The sequence below is a fragment of the Lampetra fluviatilis genome, chromosome 3 (genome assembly GCF_964198595.1).
Source record: "Lampetra fluviatilis chromosome 3, kcLamFluv1.1, whole genome shotgun sequence".
NCBI lineage: Eukaryota > Metazoa > Chordata > Hyperoartia > Petromyzontiformes > Petromyzontidae > Lampetra > Lampetra fluviatilis.
In genome coordinates this window covers 10,654,329-10,673,316 of record NC_136277.1, presented here as the reverse complement: position 1 = coordinate 10,673,316, position 18,988 = coordinate 10,654,329, and the positions used below count along the sequence as shown (strand labels likewise).

The 18,988-nt window shown below is 44.6% G+C and overlaps 1 protein-coding gene across 2 annotated transcripts; it reads left to right on the top strand.

The window, feature by feature from the left end:
* The first annotated feature begins 1,415 nt into the window (after positions 1-1,415).
* Positions 1,416-18,505, top strand: LOC144952196 (uncharacterized). Of its 2 annotated transcripts, XM_078882603.1 has the most exons (9): positions 1,416-1,649; positions 2,954-3,556; positions 5,469-5,555; positions 6,935-7,021; positions 8,452-8,571; positions 10,498-10,584; positions 12,678-12,764; positions 13,668-13,787; positions 15,673-18,505. In XM_078882603.1, exons 2-9 carry the CDS (start codon positions 2,962-2,964, stop codon positions 16,251-16,253), a joined length of 1,764 nt encoding a protein of 587 aa, XP_078738729.1. In that variant the 5' UTR covers positions 1,416-1,649; positions 2,954-2,961; the 3' UTR covers positions 16,254-18,505. The 2 variants fall into 2 exon arrangements, with proteins under 2 accessions (XP_078738729.1, XP_078738737.1); XM_078882611.1 differs by lacking the exon at positions 6,935-7,021.
* The last annotated feature ends 483 nt before the right edge of the window (positions 18,506-18,988 follow it).

Genomic DNA, 18,988 nt, shown 5'->3' with positions numbered 1-18,988 from the left:
GGGCTGATTTGGATACGATATCACAGTAATCAAGTCGAATCTTAATTTTGGAGCTTTCGTGACTGCAGGAATTATTCTTTGTTTCTTTCGGTTAAGTCACGTCTAAAGATAAAATAATAAATTAAAATAATAGCATATTACTACGACGTTTCGATTGCAACACAAGCAATCATCATCAGGCATAAAAGAAATAGCAACAAAAATCTAACTAGAAAACTATAGACAGACATACAAGCAGACAGACATCACAACGGCACACAGAGAGAGGACACATATCGGCACAAAGAGAGGGGTCGTTTCTGTGACGGTCCCTTAAATATAGAGAGGGGGGGCGGGGACGGAGAGAGGGAGGGGGCAGAGAAAATTAGCATATCAATGAGTACGTTGCCGTACACTCATTGATATGCTAATTTTCTCTGCCCCCTCCCTCTCTCCGTCCCCGCCCCCCCTCTCTATATTTAAGGGACCGTCACAGAAACGACCCCTCTCTTTGTGCCGATATGTGTCCTCTCTCTGTGTGCCGTTGTGATGTCTGTCTGCTTGTATGTCTGTCTATAGTTTTCTAGTTAGATTTTTGTTGCTATTTCTTTTATGCCTGATGATGATTGCTTGTGTTGCAATCGAAACGTCGTAGTAATATGCTATTATTTTAATTTATTATTTTATCTTTAGACGTGACTTAACCGAAAGAAACAAAGAATAATCAAGTCGAGGCAGTATGGTGGCTTTCATCAATTCCAAACGGAAGTGCTTGTGTCGATACAGAAAACCAATTTTTATTTTAGTCTTTTTACCAATATAATCAATGTGATCCTCAAATTTCAATTTTGAATCCAAGATGACCCCAAGATACCTATAGATCTTGACTTGCTCTATTTGATAATTATTTAAGGAATTTCTAAATACGTGACTTTACCGAAAGAACCAATGAGTACTTATTATGGCTGATATAAATCTCCACATCACGATAAGCAACTTCGTTGAGCTGTCATTTGTGATAAGGGACCGTCCATAAATGACGTCACGCGATTTTTGACGATTTTTGACCCCCCCCCTCGTCACACGGCATCACAAATATGACGTCACAAAGCTCTGCCCACCCCCCCCAAAACCATATTTCCATTTTGAAAATTAAACATGCTTCAAATCGCTTTTAAATATTGTCATTGTAGTAAGTATTTAATGTGGCGCTGCACTCTGATGTTGTAGTGGAGTGTTGATATAACAATTCTATATTTATTTAAAGTTGCGCATTTTGATGTGACGTCACATTTCTCAATCCCCCCCCCCTCGTCACACATCGTCACAAATGTCTGACCCCCCCCCCCACGCGTGACCACGACGGAGGAACGCGTGCACGTGTTTCTCGCTGCACTGGCGTCACATCGCCGCGGTCCCTTGGGGGGTGAGGGGGTGAGGGGTCACTCGCACGGGGGCCAACACAGCGCGGACGGACCCTCCGTCTCCACCTCGCTGCTGCTCTCTCCTCTTCGTCTCGTCCACCTCCTCGTCCTCTTCCCCACCTCCACTCTCCTACACCTACCTCACTCGTCCGTCTTCACCACCACCACCGTCTCCTCGTCGCCTCGTTGAGCGGCTGGAAGACTTTTGACAGCCGAGGAGAGAGGCCTGGTCGCGACATACACTCGGTTAGTCTGTTGCCAACGCCGCGGGTTTTTAAAAAGATATATAATATCTGGGCATCCCTCACCACGTTGTTAATGTGCATGTTACACTGGGATATAGATTATACGACAGACCACACTCCGTTGCAGATTGCAATGGACTATACCCTGCTATTGATTACACTGTAGACTACACTGTTCTGTACATTATACTGTAACCTAGTGTTCAAGATTACACTGTAGACTCCACTGTGCTGTATATTACACTTGACGACACGTGCACAACTCATAGACAACGCACTATCAGAGGACAATGCATACATTATCAGTGTGTTTTTTGTTTGCATTCTTACCGCAGGTATTGTGGTTAATGTAAACATGATTCCTTGTATAAAGGTTTCAGTTTTGTTGCCAGAAAAAAAGGGAAAACACCTATTATTATATTTTGGTACTGGAAAAGGAGGCCTCGTGATGTAGATGCTTACCCCGAGCTCTCATTACCCTGATAGTGCGGTGTCTATGAGTTGTGCACCTTTTGGCGTCATCTGGTCGAACACCGTATGAGACTAGGCTCTAAGGAAAGCTGTCTGTGGTGTGGACCAATCAATTTCAAGGACAGTGCATACATTATCAGAGTTGTGTTTTGTTTGCATTCTGACCGCAGGTATTGTGGTTAATGTAAACATGATTCATTGTGAAAAGGTTTCAGTTTTGTTGCCATAAAAAGGGGGGGAAAAAACGTATTTTACTTCGTGCACAAGTACTTGAGTTTGTGGCACAGCGGTTTAGCACACTGCATTATGAACCTGACAACTTGAGTTTGATTTTAGGCCACGGCTAACATCAATGATTTATATCGGACCCAGTCCTGGGTACCACCCCCGTAACCGAGCCGCAATGACCAGCGTGACAATATGGTTAACCATCCTCTTGATCGAAGGCATTGGGAGGCCTTCAACCAGCAGTGGATAGATAAAGGTCGGCAAACAAACTATCAGCTGTCAAGTTAATAGAGAACAAAGTCTGACAATGTTTCGTTCAATTTGAGCTCTAGAGCTCAGTTATTTTCGAATTGTATTGCATGTTGTTTAGCGTAATGCCCGACGTTTTGCTCCAAGCACTGGGAGCTGAGCAGGTTTTGTTGCCAGATAGAAGGGTAAAAAACCAATTGTCAGGTAAATGTAGTTCCTGCAGAAGCTCCCAAAATGTGTAGCGAAATATAAGATATGCCAAAGTACACGTGGTACAACCCAAACATATTTGAGAGAACATTTCAAAACATCCACAACCCATCACCTAAAATTAACCATTTGATACTGTTCTCACAGAGTGAGGAATGGCGTGCGCGGTGGCATCCGTCCCAGCCATCGCCTCCATCCTGGAGCCGAGCGGGGACTTCCCGGCGTGGCTGGAGACGCAGGGCGTGAACGCGGAGGTGGCCCGGGCCATGGACTCCGAGCTGGGAATCCGGGACTACGGGGTCCTGCGCGCCTGTGTCAGGGATGGCCTCGTGCGTGCCGAGCTCCTGGCTGCGGCGCGCGACCGCCTGCCCTTCGGCTTCTACGCCGTGCTGCGGCAGGTGGTGAAGGCCCTGCAGGACACTGAGCCCCACGACGACGCCGGGACACCACGCTGGGACGACGATGCGGCCGCCTCCTCCCCTGGTGACATGACGCTGGGAGGGCTGGTGGAAGTGCTGCTCTCGTTGCTCAGCGGTTTGAGCCGGGAGCTGCTGCTGTCCATGCGGAGGCTGGGAGGTGGTAGTGGTGGTGATGGTGGCGGTGGCTGCGGTGATGGCAGTGGGAATGGAGGAGATGGTCGGGTTTTTTCTGGGGACTCCCTACCAGACCCGGAGGGACTCGCATCTGATTCAAGGGTGGCCGATGAGGAGGAGGGCACAGCAAGCGTGAAGCATGAGTACTCGTGCTATGGTGAGTGAGCACAAACAGTGTCCACACAGACCAGGCTATAGAATTTGTCTTGTTTCTGTCTGGAACGCAGTGGCATGTTAACTCTCATGAAGATTACGTAATGTGGAAAAATGATTAAAAGATTTCACCTTTGAGCTGATAAATTTGGCTTATTGGCCACAGCACTTCTTTTCCACTCTACCATTTGCAATGATTCCCCATACACCTGATTTATGAATCATAACATTCATAGCTGTTCTAGATTTGAAGTTTTTGTGACTGCAAGGATTCATACTCTTTGTTTTTTTTAGTAAAGTCACGTAGGTAAAAGATGGCTGTGACGAGGAATTATATAGTCGCGAGGGAGGGGCCATGGTGAGTGTGTGGGCGGGCTGTGGACTGGGAGGTAACGTTGTGAATCACGGGAGGGGGCGCTGGGAGGCAACACATGGAGTTCAAACTGAAGCTTTGTGATGCAGATGGCGGAAGTAGATAAGAAAGCTAAGATTAAGCACCCTTTTGTTATGCTGCTGGGGGGGTAAATTAAAAATGCACAGGCTAAAAAACAACGTGTGGCAATGGTGATGGTAGTGTGTGAAGCTGGGGGTAACAGACTGGGAATATGGATATGATTATGAAAATAAATATAAACTGGCTGTCTAGAAAGGCTTGCGCCTTTCTAATTTTCCAGATACACAAACATAGACATAACTTCAACCGAGATGATGGATTCAAATTGAGCAATCATTGGAAGGATGTAATTAACCAAGTTAAACTTTAGCTGCCGTGCTGTTTACTACTATACAGCCAGTTTATATTTATTTTCATAATATCCATATTCCCAGTTTGTTACCCCCAGCTTCCCACACTACCATCACCATTGCCACACGTTGTTTTTTAGCCTGCGCATTTCTAATTTACCCTCCTCGACAGCATAACAAAAGGCTGCTTAATCTTAGCTTTCTTATAAACTTCCGCCATCTGCATCACAAAGCTTCAGTTTGAACTCCATGCGTTGCCTCACAGCGCCCCCCCCCCCCCCCCGTAATTCACAACGTTACCTCCCAGTCCACAGCCCGCCCACACACTCACCATGGCCCCTCCCTCCATCCCCCAAGATGATGTAATTCTTCGTCACAGCCATCTCTTAGACACACTTAAGCGGTTGTGCTTTCGCTACGTTGTCCCCACCTGAAGAAGGATGCTTGTGTTGTGCCCGAAACGTCGTGATTTCCCACTATATTGTATAAATTGCCAAGGAATAAGTAGTGAGTGTTAGGTTAGTGGTAAATATCTGACAAGTGTCAGGTAAGTACCATCAAGTGTCAAGTCAACCCTTTTGAAAATGTATTAAATATTACCCATCCTATCTTCGTTGGAGCACCTTACAATCCACTTTTCATTGTGTAATACTTCCACAGATGGCCGGAGAATGAATTAAAACACTTTTGTTCATCCAGTTTATTTACCAACTTAACAAAAACCTATTTTCTGAAAAACAAGATTTTGTGGATTTTGTTTCCTGGGAAACCTCTCAGTTGTCACAGTTCAGAGTCACAACTTTCAGTGCGTGTATCATACTGGTATAAATTAGTAGAATGTACAGTATAGTAGTACAGTACTGCATAAATATATCTGTGTCTAAAATGGTCAGTTATTACACACAGATGGATAGATATATCATGAGCATAAGGTGAAGGACTCAGGATGCTAGCCTGCAATTGACCAGACCACTGCTAGTGGACAGGCCTTCACCAGAGTGAACTCCTAGAGATTCCTGCTTAGGGGTGTTTGGTCTGTTACCCGCTGGGCAAATGGACGTCTTGCAAGAAGTGGGAGTACTACCCACACTTTACCCCATGAGCATAAGAATCCGTTATAAGAATCCATTGCGTGTCCAATGTTCAAAATTGATTTTGTGTTATTGCTTTAGATGCCACCACAGTGTTTGCCAACGCTGAACACCGCTCGCCAACACAAATGGAAGACTACGATGAACACTACTACAATCACCTGTCCGGTATGGCGCAACAGAATAGTTTAACATTTTCTAACATTTTTACCAGACGGGCAATACCACATGTAGCAGACTTCGCAGTGATAATTTAGTAATCATCCTAATCGTACATTCCTATTTGTACGTAGTGTCATTTTGAAGATAATTGTAGGTTAAGAAAAAAAATGCTCGTGGAATAAGCCAATGGTTTCACACATATACAAAACTGAATTCGCCATCACCATCCCAGCATGGATTAAAAAGTTAGGTCGTCTGAGTATGTCTGACTCCGTGGCATTTTATGAACATTTCTCCCTTATTCTCACAGAGAAGTGCAACCTTTTTTAGAGAATGGCCCACAGAAGCAGAAATCACAGAGCTACCTCCATCATCCCTTCAAGTGACCTCTGGCCAACGTATTAGTGGGCAGCACTCACGTGCCCTGCTGCAGAGAGTAACGTTCATCGCATGACACACAAAAGGATACTTAAATTCTCAAAGCCGGAATTTAGGGGCTCTGGGTAGAGGTAGTACCTTTGTTTTCTGGTAACTGCACTCAATTTTTGAGTGGACGGAAACACTGGTCCTCATCCATCTCCTAAATCTCTCTGGCTCCTAGTGCCACACCCTGGTAAACCGCTTCAGCTGGCGGGCTAAACGACGTGAGGGGGTGATGTCAACACTGCATCACTGGGCGAATGAACTCCCACGACGGAGTCACCGGCCAGGGCGGAAGGGTCTCGTTAGGACCCAACAGCCAAGTGTTCGGGACTAAGGCGCGCCACTTCGTTACTGTGGACTGCGGCTGTGGCCTACCAGCTATGGTTTGAAATAGCAGGGAAGGTGGATCTCTTCAGCCTTGGAAGGCCGTCTACCTAGGAGAAGGAAACTCTGATGTAAAACCTACGGCGCGAGGACCTCGCTGTCACCTTCCCAGCTTGCTAGGCCATGGCAGACAAACCCCGGGTCTAGAGGGTGGGGTCAGTTCTGCGCACACTGCACTCCACTTGAAAGCTCCTTTGCGCAGGCAAGAAGGAAATCTTCATGTCTACTCCCCCCCCCGGTCTCATGATGAAGAAACAAATTGAATGTTGTGGGTGTATTGTGCAGTTATTGGTAATCAGGCTTAAACCATCAACTAACTAAACACGAGAATCCAGTTTAATCACAGCAGTCTGAGAATTGAATTCGAACCCAGGATCTCAGCAATGCCAGCTTGGCACTCTGACCTCTGAGCCACCCAGCCACCTCTTAAACCAATGTTCTGGGATGTTTTTTTTCTCATTGGTGACCAGGCTGAGATCATCCACTCATGAGAATCCAGGAATCAACTTTTCTTTTTTTGATCGGTCTCTGGATTCCCCATGGGCTAAGTGTGTTTTCACTGTCATGATTTTTGGCAGAGGAACCGCGACAGACCTCAACCACAGCTGTTGACGGGAACAGCCCCAATGACATGGCTCACAACATCAAACTAGAGATGTTTGAAGGTACTGTTTTATAAATGTGTTTGTTGACAAGCATGCGTGCAGAGTTTCGGTGTTTATTTTAAGTCTTCATTTGGCTAAGAGATGAGGAACCTACGACCCAGCCTGCAGCTTAAGTTTATATAAGGCCTAAAACTTTTAAATAACCCAAAATCAATATTGTCATCATAAGCATCTTAGCGACACTAATTTGGTTCTGGAACAAACTATTTTCAACCTTGAAAAACTGTTGTTCCTAATGTCACCACGATTGTACGTCCTCATGCATTTACAGAAGTGACTAAAGTGTGTGTGATAATGTGTGGCTGATTAATCATGGGCGGCCGAAATCCAAATTGAAATGCAGGATCTTGACAGTGCCAACTCAATACTCTGATCTCTAAGGCACCAGGTTACCTGTGATAAAGGCCTTCATGCTACAGTGTATTGACACATCATCTCGGTTGAAGTTATGTCTATGTTTGTATATCTTGAAAATTAGAAAGGCTTAAGCTAAACTTGCACACTCGAAAACAACGTGTGGTAATGGTGATGGTAGTGTGTAAAGCTGGGAAAATGGATATTTGAATAAATATAAACTGGTTGTCTAGAAGTAAACTGCACGGCAGCTAAAGTTTAGCTTGGTTAATTACATCCTTCCAATGATTGCTCAATCTGAATCCATCATCTCGGTTGAAGTTATGTCTATGTTTGTATATCTGGATGGCTTCATGGACAAATCAAGCTAAACTTTAGCTGCCGTGCAGTTTACTGCTAGACAGCCAGTTTATATGTATTCTTATATCCATTTTCCCAGCTTTAAACACTACCATCACCATTACGACACATTGTTTTCGAGCGTGCAAGTTTAGCTTAAGCTTTTCTAATTTCCCAGATATACAAACATAGACATAACTTCACCCGAGATGATGATTCAAATTGAGCAATCAGTGGAAGGATGTAATTAACCAGGTGTCTTGACAACTGCTTTTATACATATACATGTGAGTCCATCGAGATATCTTCTCACTATTTGAATAGAAATCTGGGTCAAACTAGCACCACAGTGGAACCACCCTGTATGTTCTAGCAAACATGCATTCTTGGTGCATTCTGCCCTTGTGTAGTGTTTCGCACTTGACTTTCAATCAGAGCTCATCAGTTTCAACCCAAAGCTACGCAGTGGTGTAAATGGTTATACAACAGTCTATCAGCAGGTTGTGTATGGTGGGCTAAAGCATAACACATTTGGCAATTGTGGAAGAGTAGGTCAATATCCCCTCTGGAGTAGCTGTCTGCTGGCAGTGGGCACGTAGTTGGGAGGGCTGCCCCTTTACCTTATTTAACTTTACATTCTTGGTGGTGAAGGGGGATGTTGATGTCAAAGGTCAGGAGTGGGAGTTCGGGGACAGCGGTTTCTGTTGTCTCAGTTGTTGCCTCTGCCCGCGTCTCAGGGGAGGAGTCGAGGGCAGTACTGGGAGGAGAGGGGAGCGGCCGCTTACGCTGGGAGGAGACGGAGGCCCACCACTCAGTGGCAGCAGGGACAGCAGCAAACAGCGGATCCCAGCTTGCAGGCAAGGGCCAGATTGATGTATAAATATAATTCAAGATTGGGCTTGATCCAGAAAAGCCACAACCATATCAGGGCCAACATGTTTTCATAACCTTTGTACAAATGGGCCTGTGACCTCATCGTAACATAGTCTGTGTGTATTTACACTATGAGGCCTCCTTTACCAGTGGCAAAATATAGTAATAGGTTTTTACCCTTTCAACTGGTACAAAAACTGACACCTTTATATAAGGCATCATGTTTGCAATAACCACAACACAAGCAGTCAAAATGCAAACAAAAAGAAACAACTCTGATAATGATAATGATATGCACTGTCCTTGAAGTTGATTGGTCCACACCCGAGACAGCTTTTCTTAGAGCCTAGTCTCCATTGGTGTTGGACCAGATGACGCCAAAAGGCGTACAACTAAAAAACAGCGCACTATCAGAGTATTGAGAGCTCGGGGTAAGCATTTACACTGAGACCTCCCAAAGCCATTTTTCTCCCTGTAACAGTGATTGTGGGAAAATGTGGAAAAGAGGTCACCTGAAGGAATCTCAGAGGCAGGCTTGTAATATTTGAATCAATTGGCCATTATCGAATACGGGTTGGTGCACTGCTCTGAGACAGTTCGGAAAGGATATTTTTGTTTCAGTGTGATGCCGATAGCACAATTAGAATAGAATTGGAGAACACACAGCCACATTTTATTTCTATTCATGCTATACAAAATAACTTTGTCCATGATTCAGTGAGCAGTATTCTGGAAATTAAGTGGATAATCTGTATGTATGTATCTTTTTCTAAGAACTCCTAGGCCACTCCACCGATTTCACAGAATGAGATGTCATATGAAATGTCATGATTGGAGTTAATGAAAAATGATTGAAATAGTTGACCTTTGAGCTGATAAATTTGGCTTATTGGCCCCAGCACTTCTTTTCGACTCTACCATTTGCAATGATTCCCCCATACACCTGATTTTAAAATCATAAAATTAATAGCTTTCTGCCATTGGGACAGGTGGGCGAGCAGTTGAATCACAAATGCTTAGTTGAATTAGTACATTAGTTCACGTTACTTGGTGTATTATTTCACCTCCTTCATATCCAAAAATTCAACATTTGTCAATGACACTGGAAAAATACATAATAGGTTTCCCACTATATTGTATGAATTGGCGAGAAGTAAGTAGTGAGTGTGAGGTGAGTGGTAAATATCTGACGAGTGTCAGGTAAGTACCATCAAGTGTCATGTCACCCTCTTGAAAATGTATTAAATATAACCCATCCTAAATTTCGATGTAAAGCTTTCGTGACTGCAGGGATTCATCTTATTGGTTCTTTCAGTAAAGTCACATAGAAGCGAAGATAACCCATCCTATCTTTATTGGAACACCTTACAATCCACTTTTCATCGTGTAATCCTTCCACAGATGGCCGGAGAATGAATTACGAATTTTTGTTCATCCAGTTCATTTACCAACTCAACTGAAAAATGTTTTCTGAAAAACAAGATTTTGTGGGTTTTGTTTTCTGGAAACCCCTCAGTTGTCAGTTCAGAGTCACAACTTTCAGTGTGTGTATCATACTGGTATAAATTAGTAGAATGTACAGTATAGTGGTACAGTACTGCATAAATATATCTGTGTCTAAAATGGTCAGTTATTACACACAGATGGATAGATATATCATGAGCATAAGGTGAAGGACTCAGGATGCTGGCCTGCAATTGACCAGACCACTGCTAGTGGACAGGCCTTCACCAGAGTGAACTCCTAGAGATTCCTGCTTGGGGTGTTTGGTCTATGTTACCACGCTGGGCAAATGGACGTCTTGGAAGAAGTGGGAGTACAACCCACACTTTACCCCATGAGCATAATAATCCGTTATAAGAATCCATTGCATGTCTAATGTTCAAATGGATTATGTGTTATTGCTTTAGATGCCACCACAGTGTTTTCCAACGCTGAACACCGCTCGCCAACACAAATGGAAGACTACGGTGAACACTACTACAATCACCTGTCCGGTATGGCGCAACAGAATATTTTTACATTTTCTAACATTTTAACCATACGGGCAATACCACAAGTAGCAGACTTCGCAGTGATAATTTAGTAATCATCCTAATCGTACATTCCTATTTGTACGTAGTGTCATTTTGAAGATAATTGTAGGTTAAGAAAAAAAATGCTCATGGAATAAGCCAATGGTTTCACACATATACAAAACTGAATTCACCATCACCATCCCAGCATGGATTAAAAAGTTAGGTCGTCTGAGTATGTCTGACTCCGTGGTATTTTATTAACATTTCTCCCTTATTCTCACAGAGAAGTACAACCCTTGTTAGAGAATGGCCCACAGAAGCGGAAATCACAGAGCTACCTCTATCATCCCTTCAAGTGACCTCTGGCCAACGTATTAGTGGGCAGCACTCACGTGCCCTGCCGCAGAGAGTAACGTTCATCGCATGACACACAAAAGGATATTTTTATTCTCAAAGCTGGAATTTATTCAAATAATATGAAGAAACAAATTGAATGTTGTGGGTGTATTGTGCAGTTGTTGGTAACCAGGCTGAAACCATCAACTAACTATACACAAGAACCCCGTTTAATCACAGCAGTCTGAGACTTGAATTTGAACCCAGGATCTCAGCAATGCCAGCTTGGCACTCTGACCTCTGAGCCAACCAGCCACCTCTTAAACCAATGTTCTGGGATTTATTCTTTGGTTCTTTCGGTTAAGTCACGTCTAAAGATAAAATAATAAATTAAAATAATAGCGACGTTTCGATTGCAACACAAGCAATCATCATCAGGCATAAGAGAAATAGCAACAAAAATCTAACTAGAAAACTATAGACAGACATACAAGCAGACAGACATCACAAGGACACACAGAGAGAGGACACATATCGGCACAGAGAGAGGGGTCGTTTCTGTGACGGTCCCTTAAATATAGGGAGGGGGGGGCGGGGACGGAGAGAGGGAGGGGGCAGATAAAATTAGCATATCAATGAGTGGACGGCAACGTGTTGCTGCTGCGCAAGTAAGATGACGACGTGGCACGGCACGCAAGCTTGAAAATTAGGAGAAAGACACACTAAAATTAAATAACCAAAAGAACCAAAGAATAATTCCTGCAGTCACGAAAGCTCCAAAAATTAAGATTGAACCACTTCTACGGGGAAGTTTTAAGCTTATCTTTTTTCTCTCTCTGGCTATTTGTTCTCTCTGCCTGTGTCCTCTCTTTGGAATTTTCACACTTAAATTCTAACTTAGCAATCTTTGAAATACGTAATCAACCAGGCTATGCGTTAATTGTGTGTTGACCGACTCTCTGTGTTGCATTACATCACATTTCGATATTTTGCGAGGTTATTTAATTTTAGTGTGTCTTTCTCCTAATTTTCAAGCTTGCGTGCCGTGCCACGTCGTCATCTTACTTGCGCAGCAGCAACACGTTGCCGTCCACTCATTGATATGCTAATTTTCTCTGCCCCCTCCCTCTCTCCGTCCCCGCCCCCCCCTCCCTATATTTAAGGGACCGTCACAGAAACGACCCCTCTCTCTGTGCCGATATGTGTCCTCTCTCTGTGTGTCCTTGTGATGTCTGTCTGCTTGTATGTCTGTCTATAGTTTTCTAGTTAGATTTTTGTTGCTATTTCTCTTATGCCTGATGATGATTGCTTGTGTTGCAATCGAAACGTCGCTATTATTTTAATTTATTATTTTATCTTTAGACGTGACTTAACCGAAAGAACCAAAGAATAATTCCTGCAGTCACGAAAGCTCCAAAAATTAAGATTGTTCTGGGATTTGTTTTTCTCATTGGTGACCATGCTGGGCTAAAGCAGTGAACTATTTGTCTTTTGTCAACGTGACACTTTTTTACTGATTGGCCGTGTCGGGTGGTGGAGAGTTACGACACATTTATGAATAACGCGATCTAAACCCAAAAACTTTGATTATGAATAATATTGGTCGCGAAAGCCTACGTGTTAAACAGGCTGAGGTCATCCACTCATGAAAATCCAGGAATCAACTTTTTATTTTTTGATCAGTCTCTGGATTCCCCATGGGCTATGTGTGTTTTCACTGTCGTGATTTTTGGCAGAGGAACCTCGGCAGAACCCAACCACAGCTGTTGACGGGAACAGCCCCAATGGCGTGGCTCACAACATCAAACTGGAGACGGTTGAAGGTACTATTTTATAAAGGTGTTTGTTGACAAGCATGCGTGCAGAGTTTCGGTGTTTATCTTACGTCTTCATTTGGGTAAGGGATGAGGAACCTACGACCCAGCCCGCACCTTAAGTTTATGCGGCCCAAGGCCATATAAGGCCTAAAACATTTAAATGACCCAAAAACAATATTGTCACCATCAGCATCTTAGCCACACTAATTTCGTTCTGGAGCAAACTATTTTCAACCTGGAAAAACTTTTGTTCCTTATGTCACCACCCTTTATGTCCTGACAGAAGTGACTAAAGTGTGTGTGATAATGTGTGGCTGATTAATCATGGGTGGCTGAAATCCAAATTGGAATGCAGGATCTTGACAGTGCCAACTCAATACTCTGGTCTCTAAGGCACCAGGTTAACTGTGATAAAGGCCCTCATGCTACAGCGTATTGACAACTGCTTTTATACATATACATGTGAGTCCATCGAGATATCTTCTCACCATTTGAAGAGAAATCTGGATCAAATTAGCACCAAAGTGGAATTACCCTGTATGTTCTAGCAAACATGCATTATTGGTGCATTTTGCCCTTGTGTAGTATTTTGCACTTGACTTGAAATCAGAGCTCATCAGTTTCAACCCAAAGCTATGCAGTCATGTAGATGGTTACACAACAGTCGATCAGCAGGTTGTGTATGGTGGGCTAAAGGATAACACATTTGTCCATTGTGGAAGAGTAGGTCAATATACCCTCTGGAGGAGCTGTCTGCTGGCAGTGGCCAAGTAGTTGGGAGGGCTGCCCCTTTAGCTTTAACTTTACATTCTTGGTGGTGAAGGGGGATGTTAATGTCAAAGGTCAGGAGTGGGAGTTCGGGGACAGCGGGTGCCGTTGTCTCAGTTGTTGCCTCTGCCCGCGTCTCAGGGGAGGAGTCGAGGGCAGTACTGGGAGGAGAGGGGAGCGGCCGCCTACGCTGGGAGGACACGGAGGCCCACCACTCAGTGGCAGCAGGGACAGCAGCAAACAGCGGATCCCAGCTTGCAGGCAAGGGCCAGATTGATGTATAAATATAATTCAAGATTGGGCGTGATCCAGCAAAGCCACAACCATATCAGGGCCAACATGTTTTCATAACTTTTGTAAAAATGGGCCTGTGACCTCATCGTAACAGAGCCTGTGTGTCTCTGTGAGTTTATTTTAAAACCATGGTTGATAATCACAGGTCCAAAATGCCAAACGACCAGCAACAAACAGCACTATTGATAAAAGGGTAAAAAACCAATTATCATAGTTTGCTACTGGCAAATGAGGTTCCAATGGTGTAAATGCTTCCCCGAGCTCTCATACTCTGATGGTGCATTGTCATTGAGTTGTGCGACTTTTGGCATCATCTGGTCCAACACCATGTGAGACTAGGCTCTAAAGAAAGCTGTCTCTGGTGTGGACCAATCAATTTCAAGGACAGTGCATACATGATCAGAGTTATGTTTTTTGTTTGCATTCTGACTGCAGGTATTGTGGTCTATGCAAACATGACTCGTAAAAAAGGTGTCAGTTTTGTTGCCAGATAAAAGGGTAAAAAACCAATTATCATAGTTTGCTACTGGCAAATGAGGTTCCAATGGTGAGCACTATTGACAAAAGCCGCTGCAAGCATGACCGAAGTTCGAATGATGGTTTATGCTCCTTGACAAGATCCGCAAGGTATTGTAGTTAATTTGTGGCAAGCACTTTGTGTGTAATGAGTGCGACCTCAGAATGTATTCGTTCAGCAACCGGATGCCAATGCAGCTCGGGGAGCACTGAATGGACATGGTCGGATCTTGAAGTTTAAATTAAACGGTTGTCATCAACTATGAATGTAAATATGTTACAATGCAGTATGGCCAACTAAAACCAATGTTTTAGTTGTGACAATATTTTTTTATTTTTGGACATTGATTATAAATTTAAATAAAGAAGCGGAATCACTTTTAATTTGAACTCTAGTAGCGACCAGCAGCATCCCGCCTTGTGATGCTACGCCATACAACGGCTTATTCCTCCTCGCGCGACGTAGTTCTGTTCGCCCAATCGCATGAAATCCAATTCGCATCCGCGTTATAAAAAATGTGTTCCCTAATACATTTATCGCATTAAATCCAATTCACGTCATGAAAACACACGTTATAGGATAACAGACTGTAGTTTAATAACTGATGACCCTGAGGAGACCCTCATCCACCAGTAGATTGGTAAAAGGGCTGTTTATACATAGGGCTTAAACCTCTGCCCCTCAAACCCACATTGCCTGTCTCATCAGCAGTTACGCCAACGATTCCATATTAGTAATATGTCTTAGTAAGAAAAGTGCAATACTTGATCTCATAATTCTAGTATCCAAAAATTATAATGATTGCAATGAATGTTGATGGGACAGCCAATGGAAGTTAAGGGGTGATGTTTATGCACATAAATAAAGCGTTTTTCACTGAGAATCCGAGATTGATGAAAGTGTGGTTGACACATTGATAGGAATTAACTTCTCCCAAGAATACATTTTCAGAGGGATGGTCATTCTTATAGTAACACCAAGTCCTATCCATGATGGTACAAACTGAAACGCTTAAAAAGCGGCAAAGCCATGTAGCTACACAATTCCCTGGATCGTTTATACGTGCACTCAACCTGTCTTCACTCTCCTGTGGCCCATAAAAAGGCAGAATGTGCATGACAACCTCCTACACAGAATATAAAAACCTATCATCCAAACAAGTAACTTGTATATATTTCAGGTATCACCATATCATGATCGGTGTAATTTATTTTCAGAGATGGTTCTGTGTCTTGTGAGTAGCGTAAAAATATAAACATATCCATGCTCGTGCTTCTCGGTTTAGGGCTCAAAAGTCAGGAAAATTAACACTGGCCCTGTCACCTTCTCCTCTAGGTAAACTGTTGGACAAAACCCCCCCAGGCTATGTCAAGGATGACAGACACACACCAGCAGAATCGCTTGTGCCTCATCCCAACCAATTCGACCGCCAATGGCGGCAACAGCAGCAGGAACCGCAGCATCAGGTGATGGGCGAAAACCGGGTTAACACCGATTGTGCCGCAACTAGCACCACCGCAAGCCCACGGCTCCCCGCCAGCTGGCGTGCAGCCGTCATCACCGCAGCCGCTAGACGACGCAGCCGGGAGCCCGGTGACGGAATTATCGGCGTTGGTGGTGGCGTTGGCATCGGCGGTGTCGGAGCCGGCAGGGGCGGGGAACGGCGCTTCGAATGCGCGCAGTGTGGCCGGCGCTTATCCCGTTACGAGGCGCTGGTGTTCCACATGCGCACGCACACGGGCGAACAACCCTTCAGCTGTGACGTGTGCGGCCGTGCCTTTTCGCTGCACTCGAACCTCAAGGTGCACCGGCGGACCCACACGGGCGAGCGCCCGCACCGATGCGACGTGTGCGGCCGTGGATTTGCCTACCGCTCCAGCTGGAAGAGGCACCAGCGTACGCACGACCACATATAAATCATGCAACAGCTACCAACGACGGTGCCACTGCCGTTGCAGACGATGGCGCAGCGCCAGCATGGCGATCGTACACTCTAGACCTCCGCTTCGCGAATTTCGACAATAACGGACTCCCAGTGCGTGCCACACGGACAGTATGCCGTATTTCCAATGAGCCAGCAATCGGCATACATGTTTCTGTTATACATTCCGTGTTGCACCAAAGAAAGTAAACATTTTAAAGCAATACGAGCAGAACAATGACCCTGTCATTGATCAAGCTCTGCTTGACTTATTAAATGAGGCTAGACGCCAAGAGCGGTGTGGTACAGCAGAGGGCCTCAACTTCACTGATTCCAGCCGCAAGGCCTGGAACCTGCTCCGCACTCTTGGTACTGCAAAATCAGCAGCCTCCCAAACCCCAGGAGTCACAGCAGACACCATTGGTGCTCACATTCTCCAGAGAACACAATGGACCCTCAAAATGGAGGAGGTATAGAAGCCATCCACAACCTCACCCCAGAGGCCCTGGATTGGATAAAGAATTATGACATGAACCTTTGACAACTTGCTGCTCCCCTACAATGTCTGCTCGTCTGCAGGAATTCATGTCAGAAGAAGAAGCACAAGCACAATTGACCTATTGAACACAGATCATGTGATTAATGATGCAGTAAAACAAATTAAACTTGTGCTTGGTTGCTAGTTTATGCTGTTGACAAAATAACATCGACCCACGGTGATACAGTGATCTAAATGACATGCCCCCGTGTGCAAAAAGCTGTGAATTCAACGCCTGACATTTTGTCTGGCGCCGCTATTGCTGGTTTGAAGTTTACTGAAGCGTGCATATACCAACTTACATTGGTTCAGTAGAGCCAGCTTCCACAATGCACTTATTCAAAGGTGTGGCAGTTATGCCACAGTGATATCACTAGAGGCATGTCAAAGCCTGGAAGTCGCGTCACTGATTTTCAATTCAATTTTTTCATTCACAAAGGTTGAAAGTCACGTAAGAAAGAGAGACTAGAGTATATAGTCTAGATATGTAACTTCCAGATAACAGCTGACAACTGGATTTCTTTGGCATGTTTTTTTCACAACAAGACAGTAGTCGGATTTCGTGGCTCGTTTGACCGATGGGCATTGCTTGTCTTCACTCGTGGTTCAGAGGCAGTGCTGGAAATTGCATGTTCCTTTTGTAAGACTCTGGCTTTGCGTAGCAAAATAAGATCCACAGGTGACTTCCCACAGAGTGATAAAAGTCGCGCATTGTTCAAGTGAGGTCCAGTCAAAAATTTACACATTACGTTGGCCAGGCTCCGTCCATTTTTAAAGCATCCACGATATAACATCCATACTGAAATTTCCAAGTTACAGTCAGTCCCATCTCTCCTTAACACCGAAGCTGATGTTGCCTTCGCCTGTGCCCAGTTTTGCAGACTGATTAACTGCTGCTGATTCTACTGATATTTGAGAGGTGAGAATAATGATGGTGACAATGAAGATGGTGATTTTACGGTCTTGGAGAGAGGTGATGATGGTGTTGATGATTATGGTGATGAGACGAGTTGATCTTGACTGGAATTTTTGCCCACAACCTTGCGATTGTGAATCCAGAACTTTCTAGCAAGTGCGTTATTAAGTTACATTTTCTTGGTAAATAAAAAATACAGACGAAAACTAACCAAGGTAACACCGAAAATTAAGCTACACAAAAAGGAAAATGTATCTTCCATATAAAACGTAAACATGGTAATCTCATAATTAGTTACTTTTGAGTTACTGTAGATCATGTAAGTATAATAAAATTTGTAGCTATACCATCCGCCATCCAACAGCCAACCAAATCAAGTTGTCGCAAATTAAGCCAAATATTGTTTTCAGCAACCCGGAATGTTGAAAAGCAAGCAAAAGTTTGACAATTGTGTAATGCCGGTTCATCCCGTCATTCGGGTAATCAGGGGAGTAAGCCTAGTGAAACTCCGGTATATCCCGTCATTAGGGTAGTTAAGGGAGCGAGCCTACTACGGAGTGCCAGAAGGAGGGCATAGCCAAAGGGCGGGGAAAGGCCCCGCTAGGGGGATAATAGGGCAGCGTGGATACGGTAAAGGGTTGTCATTGTGGGTAACACTCGGTGGGTCGGGTTGGGCTCTTCAATAGCCTTGTGTGTAAGGGGGTTACATAGTGTTATACAGTGTTACATAGGGGTAGTTACGTTTACACCAATTACAGAACCCGTCCCGTAAGGGAAGTGTTAATAAAAGACTCGCCTCAACTCACGTAGTGTGTATGTCTTTATTGAAGCACTACAAGTGGTGTCAGGAGTTACAATAGTTGGTGAGGGCGTAGGCTACCAATGTTAAGGAGGAAGCAATTTACAAGGTCGGACGAGGACAACCATGATGACGGTACTCCACCACCAGCGACCCGGGCTGCTCAAGACCCGGAAATGGAGCAGCACGCTGATACGCCGGCGACGCGGGGAGACGACCGACCTCCCATGGGAGACCTGGCCGCCGTCACTGCTTTGGCCGCCCTAATGCAGAGGGAGGACGACGAGGGGACACCCGTGCAGCGTCCCGGAACCTCAACCGCAGCCACTTCCCGTGCGTGGGAAACCGGAAGGACGCAAGCCGCGCAAGCGGCCGCCATTTGGAACAGCAGGCGGGAAACGGCTTCCGCCAATTTGCAAGACCCGCCGACGGCACTGAACACAGATATTGCACTCAAGAAGAGGCTGCCCTTCGTCA